The sequence below is a fragment of the Hemicordylus capensis genome, chromosome 5, assembly GCF_027244095.1.
Source record: "Hemicordylus capensis ecotype Gifberg chromosome 5, rHemCap1.1.pri, whole genome shotgun sequence".
Lineage (NCBI taxonomy): Eukaryota > Metazoa > Chordata > Lepidosauria > Squamata > Cordylidae > Hemicordylus > Hemicordylus capensis.
In genome coordinates, this window is record NC_069661.1 from 93,802,151 (window position 1) to 93,816,343 (window position 14,193).

A 14,193-nucleotide genomic window follows, 5' to 3' on the forward strand; every position below is an offset into this window, starting at 1 on the left:
TAGCTCAGTACTAATTGCAATTGTGTGTTGTAGGATACAATGGAGGAAGTTTCCTCCTATGACAACAACAAAAAGAAAAGCCCAAACTGATGCAAAACAAGTTTCACCCAGGAATGCAAATACATTTCAAGTCTCACATCATACTCAGGGAATAAACCTTGCACAAAAACAGACTGCATGGGAGCTCTCAGAACAGTGCTATTTGAATTATTTTCCTGATAAAGAATTTCAACTCAAAATGTTTTTGGAGCCATTAATAAACCTTGTTTAGTACCATTGTGCTCTTACCCTGTATGTTTAAGATGTACTCTCCATCCACACAGGGTGATGTCAAGGCCTGAAAGGCTGATTAGTACTTTAGTACCTGTGTGTATACCACAGAATCCTCTGCAATGCTTAGGCTAGGGGTGTCAAACTCAATTGGGAGGTGGATTTTATTTTATTCCAGTGCACCTCCAGGGGGCTGCACCAACCTCACATGCCTTCTCACACAGCCTTCCCCTTCACTCACTCACACATCCCCTTCTCCTTCACTCATTCATGCGGGGAAAGGTGTCTCTCGCCACCTTCTGTCTTAATCTTCCTCCTCGCTCTTCCTCTCACTCCATTCCTTCCTTTCTTCCCCCTCCCCCTCCCCACCTCCCTTGCCCTCCACTTATTCAGGGAAAGGCACCTCTCGATGCCTTCTGCTTTTGTCCTCCTCCTCTTGCTCCCTCTTTCACTCTCTTCCTTTCTTCCCCCTCCCTCACTTGTACTCTTGTCTTTCTTCTGCCTCTTTCTCCAGCACCCTCTTTCTTCTTTTCTCCTCCCCCCGCTCTTTCTCTCACTCCCTGTCTTCCCCCTCCCTCACTTGTACTCTTGTCTTCCTTCTGCCTTTTTCTCCAGCACCCTCTTTCTTCTTTCCTCCCCCCCCGCTATTTCTATCACTCTCTTCCTTTCTTCCCCCTCCCTCACTTGTACTCTTGTCTTCCTTCTGCCTCTTTCTCCAGCACCCTCTTTCTTCTTTCCTCCTCCCCCGCTATTTCTATCACTCTCTTCCTTTCTCCCCCCCTCACTTGTACTCTTGTCTTCCTTCTGCCTTTTTCTCCAGCACCCTCTTTCTTCTTTCCTCCCCCCCCCGCTATTTCTCTTACTCTCTTCCTTTCTTCCTCCTTTCCTCTCCCTCCCTCACCCTTCATGCACTCCTTCTGCCTCAGTCCTCTGCACACTGAAGAGCCAGGAGGATACAAGAAGGAGGAGTGTGGTGGCAGTACAGGAGGAAGGATAAATTCTTCCTTCTGAGTGTGGGGTGGGAGAAGACAGGAATGTTGGTGGCAGCAGGAGCAGGGAGGGAGAAACAAAGAAAAGAAACAAATGAATGAATAAACAGGCCAGCCAACCAACCCCAGCAAGTGGGCAGCACTGTCACAGCTTCAGCGTACAGCAGGGTGGAGGAGGGAAACTCATGGCCAGGGCTGACACACAGTTGCTTGGGAACCGGGAAAAGAAGCTCCACGGGTCCATGGGCTGGCAGTTTGATAAGCCTGACTTGGGGGATTCAACAGCAGATATAATGCAGAAAGTTGAAACCTAAAGTTGAAACCTTTGAAACCACTGGGCTAAGGAAAGGGGGGAATGAAACATGAATGCATAGTTGGAGCTAATAAATGGACTACCTGTAGAAATACAGATATATAGATATATAGATATAGGAGTTAACGCTTGGATTATTGCTCTAGTGCAGTAATATGAGAATTTCATCTTTCATTGATGATTCAAATTAAGACTTAATGTTTTCATGGTTTCTCCCCACTTCTTTAATAGATGACACGAGAACAGTACATACTGGCAACACAGCAAAACAATCTGCCAAGACCAGAAAACCCTCAACTTTATCCAGTAGGAATTTATGGTTGGCGAAAGAGGTGCCTATATTTCTTTGTCCTCTTGCTGTTGGTTACCATGATCGTTAACTTAGCAATGACGATATGGATACTGAAAGTTATGAATTTCACAGTGGTAAGTAGCGCCAACTTTTTGTTTCTTTGCTTTTATATTTTTAAGAGGTTGGGTGGTCATATTTTGGTGTTAGGCTTCAGAGACCTCTATTTCTTTTTTGCTCAGGCAAAGTATTTGTTTTGCCAGTTGAGATTGCAGAGGGGAGAGCGCAGAGATTTTAGTGGAGGAAGGAAGTTCACAGTACAGTTCAAAGGCCTGCTCTTGGATATATTCAGTACTGAATGTGAACCACTTAGAGCCATCTGGGATAGGCGATGTAAAAACTTAAAATAAACAAATAAATACACCACCTCTTCACTGGATCAGAGAACCAGTGGCATGCAAGGGTCTAGTATAGTCTGGAGCTGTGCCAGAACCTCGTCTTATATGCCCCCCCCCCTCAATTTTCTCAGATCCTGAGAAGGGTAAGTCTCCAATTCTGAGAAGGATAGAACAACTATTGTTCCTCACTACTGTACATCATAGACTTCCTGTATGTGAGGGCTGCTCCACATTAGGGCCATGTTAGAACTCTGCCTTGAATGCCCCCTCACATCCCCAAAGTCTCCAGCCCCATGAGGGTGTGCAGTGCTTTCACTGGGGACTTGCTGCACAATGGAGATCTTCAGTGCTTGCAGTGATTTGCAAAAGTTCCATGATTGACCCAGGAGTTCTGGCAGAGTGGAATAGTTTTATTCTACACTTTACCCAAATTTTACGGAGTGGAACTGGGTGCTTCACTCATCTCCAGTTAGTTAGTGTACAGAACCAGTAAGCTGGCCCAAAACAGAGGTGTTCCTGATGAATAATCACATCATTCTGAATTATGGGCGGAAGGCAAGGGAGAGAATTCCTCCACCTGGTATTCAGTGGTCCCCCTGGTATTCAGAAATGATGATATCTGTTGGATGAAATACACATGGATACTCAGTCATGAAGCATTGTGCATTTTATTGTGTGATTTTTAAAAGGAAGATGTACTATTTCCTCCTTGTTTTGTCCAATAGAGTATAATTTTGCCTTAGAGATGAGAAGAGAGTGTTTGTCATGTTGTTTTATCATAGAAATCTATGGAATATACAGTTTGACAATCCCTTGGCTTTATTATCTGTACATACATCAGGGTATTTTATGGGTTATAATAACTTTTCTTTAGCAAGCATTAGTGTCTTCCACATCTCTATAGATCTACCCTGTCTTGCTTATGTATTAAAATGTGGTGTGTAATGACTGCACTAAGATGATTCAGTGGTCTTACTCAGCTAAGAATTATTTCTATGCATTAAAAAACAGAGAACAGAAACAGCCAGATTTAGAGCATGATAAAAATACACAGCCAAAACAATATTTTGATGTGTCCTTGTTGAAATATTCTTTGGATATATTAACGTTCTCCAAATCTGGCCTGTATTCTCCCCCCCACAATACATAGGTTTAACTGTAATTAACTGAATATATTAAGATGAATTTCTAATTGATGAGGACTCTTCACATTGATTTAAATTTGCGACCAGTTCACAGTGGCCCATTTCGCTATCAAACCGTTCGTGTGCACCCTAGAAGTGACCAGATTTGGATTATGATGGAAGGGTAAAGCCCCCTCCCCCAACACTAGATTTGACCAAAATTGGGGCCTCCTGTAGCTATTTATACAAGAAAAATCAAACATGTCAGGACCAAGCATTATATAATGCATAGTTTGGCTCCAGAGTACTGTTTTATAGCTCCTTCCCTCACAGACACAAATAATCTTATATAGATTTAAGCATTTATTCAGAAATGACTCAATTTTCTCCTCCTCCTTTCCCTCTTTTTTCCTTTCTGACTCTACCACCCACACTTTCTATAGGATCCCCACTGGGACAAACTTCTAAACAACAAAACATAAAAGATACTGGGTAGAACCTAGCTTCACATTCCAGCAATTTGAGTATACTAGTTATTCTCCTTGGTGCTATGTAGAAATGACACTTTAAAACACAGTGCTATTATTCTTTGGTGGAAAGTTAGTCTCCCATAATGGAATCTAAGTCTGTTTTTGAGTTTAGTGTACAGAAGAGAAAAAATATTTTCTCCTTCACTGATTCCTGATTAGTGGATTGAGTGGATTGCTTGACTAGCTTAAGTAGGTATACATGTGGCTGCAGTAATTATACAAACGGAGGCTTAATGATTTTCAAAGATAACATTTGAAGTGCAGTGCACTTTATACCTAAATCCAGTTTTTCATGACTGCATTGGCTATGGAATTTTAGGAAATCATTTTGCTAATGTGGATTTTAAATGTCCCTTCAGTTTTAAATCCAATTAGATCACACACAGTTGACAAATGAAAATTAATCTTTAATCCTCCTCTGTTACTCTATGAGAATGAACCAGCCTATTTCCTCCTTTTTTTTAACAAGAGGCTGCAGAAAGCAGAGAAGGAAAATAAATTAACAGTGATATTAAAAAAGCAGAAGAGCATGTGCAAATTGTTCAGGGACCCTTATTGATCTGCTGCAATTATATATCACTTTTGTCATTGGTCTTTGCTCTCCTATCAGTGCAGATTTATTGTTGTTAACATTTTGTGTTTAAACAAACAGGACATGTTGTTGTGGTTATCAATTGGTTCTTTTCCTAGAGACTGACAGGATCATTTGCTGTGGTGTTTTTTTTTATGACAATGAACTATCAGATTGCCCTTGCCAAAGTTTATATAGAGTGTGCATTGTTGACATGAGATTATTAACTTTAATTCTTTTGATGATAGGATACATAATAGTTTAGATCAGTGTGAAACACTCTTTTGTGGAACTGATTTTGATTTTATATATATAGTTTTCCATTACTGGCTGAAAGGAGAACATGTCCATACGTGTTGGACTTGAATTTTGTGTCTTCTAGAAGTCTGTCTATGAATGTTCCCATTAAGATGCTATTATGGTTTCATAATCTGGAAGCTGCTTCTCCATGGTACAATCCCATGCAACTATGGTAATATCCGTAAGGAAGAAGTGCATGACTGGGGTGAACAACAAAGTTCTTTCTCACAGTCACATCGCTCTCCTTGGGGGTTTGAAGATGGCTGCATGAGAAGCATCTATCTCATTTGTCTGGTGTTCAAATTATGGAGGGAAAGGTGGGGGGACTGTAATGAAATACAAGCCCTCTCATCTCGCCCCCCCCGCCCCTCTTTAGACAAATTATAAGAAGCTGCTTTATACTGAGGCAGACCATTGGTCTGTCTAGCTCAGCATTGTCTACACTGACTGGCAGCAGCTCTACAAGGTTTCAGGCAGGAGTCTCTCCCAGCTCCACCTGGAGAAGTTAAGCAGTGAACCTGGGACACTCTGCACCAAACACACAAATGCTCTTCCACTGAGCTATGGCCCTATTCTTTAAGGGCAATATCTTACAGTGCTGGTCTTGAGCTGGTCTTGTGGTAGCATGCATGACTTGTCTCCTTAGCTAAGCAGGGTCCAAACTGGATGCATATGAAAGGGAGACTAGAAGTGCAAATACTGTAAGATATTCCCCTTAGGGAATGGGGCCGCTCTGCAAAGAGCCTCTAGGTTCCAAGTTCCTTCCCTGGAATCTCCAGGTTAGGGCTGAGAGAAATTCCTGCCTGCAGCCTTGGAGAAGCTGCTGCCAGTCTGTGTAGATAATACTGAGCTAGATGGACCTATGGTCTGACTCAGTATATGGCAGCTTCCTATGTTCCTATGTTCAAATGCAAACCAAGGCAAAGCCTGCCTAGTAAAGTGGACAATTAATGCTTGCTACAAGACTAGCTCTCTTTCCCAAATAATGCCCCTCATAGCTTTCTAAAATCAGTATTCAAGGGGCTGCCAGGCCATAGGAACATTAGAAGATCCCTTTCAGAACAGAACAAAAGTCAATCAAGTCCAGCATTGTTTTTTTAAATTTATGTATTGATTTATTTATTCAATTTCTATAACACCCTTCCAAAAATAGCTCGGGGCGGTTTACACAGAGAAATAATAAATATCAAGATGGCTCCCTGTCCCCAAAGGGCTCACAATCTAAAAAGAAACATAAGATAGACACCAGCAACAGTCACTGGAGGTACTGTGCTGGGGGTGGATAGGGCCAGTTACTCTTCCCCTGCTAAATAAAGAGAATCATCATGAGTTTCCAGCAGTAATCAGTAGGGATGTGCCAAAATGTGATTTCGCTGTCAGAATCATGGGCATTTCCCTTTAAAATAGAGGGCTTATACATCCCCTTTAAAGCGGAGTAGAGCAGGTCCATACCTGCTCCTCCACCTGCCACCATTGCCGCCATCCCAGAGCTCCCCCAGCTATGCCCGCACGCCTGCAAGGCATCTCCCAGCTGCCCCTATGTGATGCCAGCATGCACATGGCCTCTGTGGATGGCCTCCTCCGCTTTAAAGGGGCTGTGTAAGGCATATATTTTAAAGGGATGTGCCTACAATTCAGACAATTGATAAATAATAATACAATTCAGACAGCTGAGTCGCATTTCAGCACATCCCTAGTAATCAAATGTTTCCAACAAGATATTTCTGGGAAGACCACAAGCACATAATGAAGTTACCAGCCTTCCCCTACTATTACCCACCCTCCCCAGCAACTGGTATTCAGAGAGATAGTGACTCTGAAGTTGCTACTAAAGAGGGGTCCACCTTCACCGCCCGCATTTGCCACATCCATATTCTTCCTCCATACAGATGCTAGCAGAATGGCATGGAGCCCAAGCATGGGAAAGCAGCTCCCACAGGACTGTGTTAATGTAAGAATCTTGCTCTTAAAAAATCTATCTGGCAAATAGTGGAAGTGGAATGAGTTAAAGCCTCACACTAATGTACGTACTGCTCTCTGTGATTACATTAGATTTATACACACTGGAACTGCTGGACTGGGCTTATTTGTGAAAATTAGTTCTGAGTCCTCCTCAGTGAAGAAGTCAGCAGGAATTAAGAAAGAAAGCATCAGCAATCATTGTAATTGATTTCCCAGCCTCCAATTCTGCATGTAGATCAAGAAGCTGACAAATGGGAAGGAGTCAAGCATGATAAAAAAAGGGATCCCCTTCTTTTGCCAAAAACCTTTGTGGATCAAAATCAGTCCTCCCCCCCCACCCCCACGGACATACTTTGGAGAAGTCCAACCTCTAAAACGGCTTCCCATGGTTGTCTGCCTGATTTCATGTTCCTTCTAGGTGAGGAATTCATTGGGCAGGGCAGAAATGGGACAGATGATGCTTCCTTTTTTGGTCCTCATTTCTTTTTCCCACTCTTGCAGGTCCTGTCCCACCTTGGTTGTTAATATTGAACAACTAGCTCTACTAGAATTCTCCTAGCTTTCTGTGAAATTCTGTTGATGTTTCAGTGTTTCTCTTGAGGAGAAACCAAAGTTGATTTCTGAATTTTGTTGGAGGCCAAATCCATAAATACACCATGAATGTGTGGACATTTTTAGAGAGCAAAATGCCCAGCTTCCCTTTCCATCCCCTTTCTCTCCTGATTGCCAGGAGATGGAAACAAGGGACCCTGAAGGCATCCCATAAAAACATAAGAACAGCCCTGCTGGATCAGGCCCAAGGCCCATCTAGTCCAGCATCATGTTTCACACAGTGGCCCACCAGATGCCGCTGGAAGCCACAGGCAGGAGTTGAGGGCATGCCCTCTCTCCTGCTGTTACTCCCCTGCAACTGGTACTCAGAGGCATCCTGCCTTTGAGGCTGGAGGTGGCCAATAGCCCTCCGACTAGTAGCTGTTGATAGACCTCTCCTCCATGAAGTTATCCAAACCCTTCTTAAAGCCATCCAGGTTGTTGGCTGTCACCACATCTTGTGGCAGAGAATTTCACAAGTGGATTATGCGTTGTGTGAAAAAGTACTTCCGTTTGTTGGTCCTAGATTTCCCGGCAATCAGTTTCATGGGAAATTGACATGGGAAACCCCCCATGTGACTTTTCTGCTTGACAGGCTTAGAAGCTTGGGATGGGATATTCTGGCATCCCTGTTGCTGGACAATGGCATGAGTAGCTTGGAGACAGGGGGCGGGGCAAGTGCTTGGAGAGGCGGCCATCAAGAGGTGCATCAGGCATAGAGCGGGCACCTTCCTGGATGAGTCTGGGCTGCCCTCTCTATGATTCCGGTTCCAGAAACAGCACAAAACTGCAGTTATGGTGGCATCTGCATTTGCAACGCTGCTGCCCTGAAACTTCAGGTTGGAGCAGCCAAACTCACTACAAACCAAAGGTTCAAATAGGACTATGGCGAGGGAAGCTCCAGGATTCATACATTCGGACATACAGGATTTCCAGCCTCTTCCCCAGAGGCGGATTATGCCTTTTGCCATCCACTGTTCCCTCTAAGGTGTGCGCACACCTGCGTGCTCTCAAGTTTTGGGATGTCCGCTCAGTTCATTTTAGATCCCGCTTAGGTTGAATCTGGAAGGCTGCATTCTGAATGCAGATGTGCGCACACTGCCTTGATACTGCTGCCCAGAACAAAACTCATTCTGCACAGAGATGAAAAAAAATTAGAGGGACCACTGTTGCCATCCCTGCTGCTGCAGTGAGGGTAAGGGTGGAGGGAGAACGCCCCTCCTTTTTCTCCTTAAAAACCATCGCTGTGCGTGGCGGGATAAGGTCAGTGAAGGCCGCACAGCGGCAGCGGCAGGGAGGGGGGAAGGTAAAGTCCCCCCTTTACCTTTAAAATGCTGTGCAGGTGATGGGGCTGCAGTAGCTGCAACAGGGCAGTTGGCAGTGGGCCGAGGGGAGAGTTTGCTCCTTAAAGCAATGCTGCTGTGTGGGCCGTGAGGGCAGCGCGATAGAGCTGCTTCCATCTCTCCTCCTCTGTCCTAAATGACTGCAGATGCAGAGGGTGGCCCATAACGGACTGCAGATGGGATGTCTGCATTTGGGAGAGGGGAGTGCAGGGGAGATGGAAGGAGCACTCCCTTGTTGCCCTTGCCGCCCATGCAGCGTCATTGCTAAAAAGGCCATTGCTTTTCCTGCGGCCCACTACCACCCTCCCTGCTGCAGCCGCTGCCACCCCATCACCTGCGCAGCATTTTAAAGTTAAGGGGGGGGACTTTCCCCTCGCCCTCTCCCCACAGCCACACCCACTTTGCTGATCTTATTCCGCCATGCACAGTGGCAGTTTTTAAAGAGAAAAAAGGGGGGACTTCCCCCTCACCCCCAGAGAGGGGTGGCAAAATTTGAGGAGTGATCCATAATGGACTGCAGTCGGAACATCTACTGGGATGTTGGGAAATCGGAACATCTGCTTTTGGAGGAGGGAAATTTGCCGCTTCTCAAATTTTGCCGCCGTAGGCAAGTGCCTACTCTGCCTCTGCTTAAATCTGCCACTGCTCTTCCCCATTTAGTGTTATTTTGTAGAATTTAATTTACACAGAGTAAATTAAGAGGATGGAACAGTGATGTATTCTAGACTTTCAGATCTGGATTAATGATATTCATTAAATGGATTCTTTCTGTATATAAGTTGACAGTGAAATGTTTCAGTGCATTGTAATAGAATTACCTTATTTTTTCCTGTTATAAATGCTAATGGAGTTACATCATTTCATTGTTTCTGTTGAGCCTCATTTATTCAGTCAGCTATTTTCTTTTGAAAGCCTTGTCCATCCCATCCTAAAAAAAGATGTATTGAATACAGTGCGTTCTTATAGCTCTCCTTGAATGGGTAAGGTTCAGAAAAGCCACCATCCAGATGAAAAGAGAAAGTGTCAGATCTTATTCTATTTGGTGTTATCCATTGCTACAAAGGAAATGTACATTTATTGTAACTGGACAAGCACTAGAAAAGAAAATACCTTTCATGGAATTTCCTATTGGGTAGCTAAAATTAGCTAAAATTACAGTCTTTAAAAAGAGAGTACGGACGTGTCTATATGATTTGGAACTTTGTCAGAATGGCAGCCTGAACATTAGTATCAATTTGGATCCAGGTCTCTCTTATTGAACTTTTAAAAAAGGTTTTCCCAATATCTTGATGCATGTTTCAGATTGCATCATAGCTTCTTTGGGTCTGATTACTGCAGCAGATGTTGGCCAAGAGTATTAAAAATACTGAGGGGGGATGGAAGAGCTCTCCAAGATATGTTCACTGATGTTCAGCACTTTGCGTGGATTTTAAACAAGCTGAATATACATGTGAAAGCACTTTTGTAATGGGCTATTAACCTAGTTCTAAGCAAAGGCTGAAGAGTAGCAGCTGTTTTGATTTTCCTGGCTGGGTTCTGTGTCTTTCAAGCTGACAACCAAGTATGCACTTTTGGTGATTGCTGGACTCATGTCCGTCATGTGGATGGAGAGATGCCAATGAACATGCTTATTGGATACTTGCCCTAGGCTTTCCTTGTCTGCCAGCCATGAGTTTAATAGCTGAACAGCATGCAGAGCAATGCAAATACGCTTAACATTTGCTCCTCCCTCTGGTTCTTTAGACAGTTAACAAACCTGTTAACATATATCCAAACAAATACCTCAGCCATAGAATCAGTGAGCTCAAGATTTCACAGCCACTTAGCACAATCAGTAAACACTTGGATTTTCATTACAAGGCAGTAATTAATACAGGGTACAGGAAGATTTATTGTGGAATACAGCCATATAACAAGATTTACACAGAACTGAAGGTGCCTGGAGCAAAAGTAATAGTAGACACTCCCTACTAGGCTTATATTTGTATATTACAGATTGCTGTCTTTCAGAACAGACATTACAACTACATATTAGTTTGCAAAGAAGTCTTGCTGAGGTAGAATAGAACATTAAACTCTATACTGTATTAACACTGAATCACTGTGATTGTTACTAAGCGCTGGCCTATCATTACTTTATCCTCTCTCTTTACCCCTATTATTTCACAGATTAAAGCCACGTGGTTGTCAAAATAAATGCACACTTTTCAGATACATACATCTTGTTCTGTGACTACCATTCTGTGATGCATTTGTATAATGCTCTTGTTAATGCTCAGCTGTCTTATGGGAGCCTCAAATAACAGCCATAAGGTCAGCTGACCATACCATCTTTGCTTGGGGTGTGCTCAGAGGTCAGGTTTGGATAAAGGTCATAAATAAGGGGAACATTTGCTGTGAATACTGCTTGGAGCGATGGGCAAGTTTTAACACTGGTTGTTGGGCGGAAAACCTCAGTCAGGCTTGGCAGGAGATCCTAGTGTGGTTCTGAGGCTCTTTGGTTTACAATTGCAAAGTAAGGTGATGAGGCTTTTGGCCAAGGAAGTCTCTTGGGCAATCCATCATCGTACCATTTTGATGTGTGTTTTCATCTGAGCATTATCCTTCAAATGAAACTCACATTTTTATTTTTTAAGTTACCATTAAGTTACATGATATTTGTAAAAGGCAATCTAACAGGTATAATAAAACACTATAATTGCCATCCCTGAGGTTTCCACAAGACATCATATAAAACCAATATGATTCCATTAGAATTTTTGGAAATGCATAAACTTGTCTGGCCTGACCAAAAAATCAACTTCACTTCACTTTCTAACTTGAGAAGGGAGGGATGAAGGAGAAGAGCACACTTCATTCCAAGATGCTCCCAAAGTTAATCAGCCCGTAATATTAGCTTGTTCTGCTCATAGGACATATCTATAATGCACAGATGCATTATAAATTGAACAGCATCTATGGCTATGCAGTCAGATAGGTCCGGCAGGCATGTATGGTCTTTGTTAGATTTGTTTGTTTGTTTGTTTGTTTGTTTGTTTATCTGATTGATTGATTGATTGATTGATTGATTGATTTCTATACCGCCCTTCCAAAAATGGCTCAGGGCGGTTTACACAGAGCAACAGCAACAGTCACTGGAGGTACTGTGCTGGGGGCGGATAGGGTCAGTTACTCTCCCCCTGCTAAATAAAGAGAATCACCACATTAAATGGTGCCACTTTGCAGGGGACTGTCAGAATGAATTCCACAGTGACAGAAGGGAGTTCCAACTAAATTCTGTTCTGTTGTTTTGGAGCTCTATTGGAATTCCCACATAGCTGTCAGAACTTTCTGCAACTGCCTTCTCCCTTTCCTTTCCTCGTCGTTGATCGTTCTCATGATCAATTGGACAGAACTATGTGTGGACAAGTTATATCCCCATGGTAGTGGCTACAAGTATCTCCACATTTATATCTGAGAATCTAAGCATTTAGATGGCTGAAGGTTTATCTCAGTGCCAGGTTTAGTCCAAATTACTTATCAAGAATAGTACAGAAATGATCTGTGCAAATGTCCGTTTCTGACTTTTAGATATGTAGCTTTAACAGTCGGAACTTAAATCCCTTAGCAATTTCAAAATTGATCCCTCCAAACCTCTGCCCCAACATGTTATCAAAAAGTCATCATTCTGAGATTATGTCAGCCGCACCCAATCTTCTTCTTCTTCTGCCCTCTCCCTGCTCCCCTTGCTTACCTGGGCCTGAGGACAGCCCAGCTGCCTGGCCCTTCGCCCCTTTGTTGTTGCTTCTGTTTTGAAAGACACTGAGGCTGTTCATACAAGCAGCCTTACTCAGACGTGGGCAGCCCGACCTGGGTAGGGCTGCTTGTGTGAAATGCTCGGATTGAAGCCAATCTCAGAGATGCCTCCCTGGGTAGCCTGGGATTTTTATCCGGCTTTTTACCAGGTCCGTGGTTTTGTGTCTGCTTGGGCTGCAGGCAGATGCTTTCCCCCAGCTTCCAGGTGGCTTTCTGGGAGAGCCGCTCATGTGAGCACCCGAGCCATGCGGCCAGGAGACGTCCGGGACCATAAGATTTTATTTATTTATTTATTGTTGAATTTATATACTGCCTTTCATTAAAGCAATCCCAAGGTGGTTTACAGCAAAATTTAAAACCAAGATTGTAAAAAAGAAACAATTAAAATATTAAGCTAAATATATAATCTGATCAAAAATTTAAAACACAGCATAAAAACAATACAAAATACAAAAAGCAGCAGCAGAGACAATCATATAAAAGCCTGGATAAAAAGCCAGGATTTAACATGCTTTCTAAAAGCTGTGATGGAGACTGAGGAGCGAATAGCCACCGGGAGAGCATTCCAGAGTCTGGGGGCAGCATCAGAGAAGGCCCTGTCCCACGTGCACGACAACCGAGCCTCCCTCATTGTCGGCACCCGGAACAGAGCCTCCTCAGATGAACTCATCAAGCAGGCAGCAACCCTTGGGAGCAGGTGGTCCATCAGATATCCTGGGCCCAAACCGTTAAGGGCTTTAAAGGTCAAAACCAGCACCTTGAATTGGACCCGGAAACAAACCAGTAGCCCGTGCAGCTTTTTCAAAATGGGTGTGATGTGCTCCCACCGGGCAACTCCAGATAAAACCCTAGCTGCCGCATTTTGCACTAGTTGCAGTTTCCGGATATTCTTCAAGGGCAGCCCCACATAGAGCGCATTACAGTAATCCAGCTATGACGTGACTAAAGCATGGGTAACTGTGGCCAGATCTGCCTTCTCGAGAAAAGGACGCAGCTGGCACACTAGCTGAAGCCGTGCAAAGGCACCCCTGGCCACCGCCTCCACCTGAGCTTCCAAAAGCAGAGCCGGGTCCAGTAATAGCCCCAAGCTGCGTACTTGCTCCTTCAAGATCACCTGGGGGAAAGGTAAGCTCGATCTTGTCTCCCCTGCCCCAGATGCTCCCTTCCAGGCTGCAATGAGCGTGAGAATGACCTTACTTTTTTCTTTAAGGTATTTAGGATCCTGGCCTGTGTGATGGATTGTGGACATCATAGGTCTTCTAATAAATACAGCCATAGATGCTCACAGAGCACTGCAGTGGTAGCATCCCAGGCACTAGGGGCCACGGAGAATGTAATTTTCCCAGGATGCCTGAGTTATTATAAATAACAGAATAATAAGCAGAATTCATGGCACCTGGGACATTATTGTTGTGATGTTCCAGGTAATGGAGGAAGGAAAGCTTGCACAAAGGCCTCCATCCAGACTCCAGACATCTCCACCATTGCCTAGTGGGGGTTGACTTTATTGCACTCCTGGATTTTTCATCAGATGTACAATGGAGTCTGAATTCATTGTTGGACTTAGGGGTGAAAAAAGCCAAGGTAATTTCCTATGTGAGAGGAATAGCTCAGTTTGCTGAGCCTACTTCCAAAATGAGCCACCAGGGAGTTCACTAATCACTAGTTTCACTGGCTTATTGTGTTTGGCAATGAATCAAACCTGTCTGTAACATCCG

At 43.7% G+C, this 14,193-nt stretch overlaps 1 protein-coding gene across 12 annotated transcripts in view; it reads left to right on the forward strand.

The window, feature by feature from the left end:
- SGCZ (sarcoglycan zeta) overlaps positions 1–14,193 on the forward strand; it is an 889,976-nt gene that overhangs the window by 502,230 nt on the left and 373,553 nt on the right. For all 12 annotated transcript variants that reach the window (XM_053253767.1, XM_053253769.1, XM_053253774.1 and 9 more), the window contains exon 2: positions 1,804–1,998. In XM_053253767.1, coding sequence (XP_053109742.1) covers positions 1,804–1,998 — 195 coding nt within the window. The remainder of the gene's footprint in view (positions 1–1,803; positions 1,999–14,193) is intronic.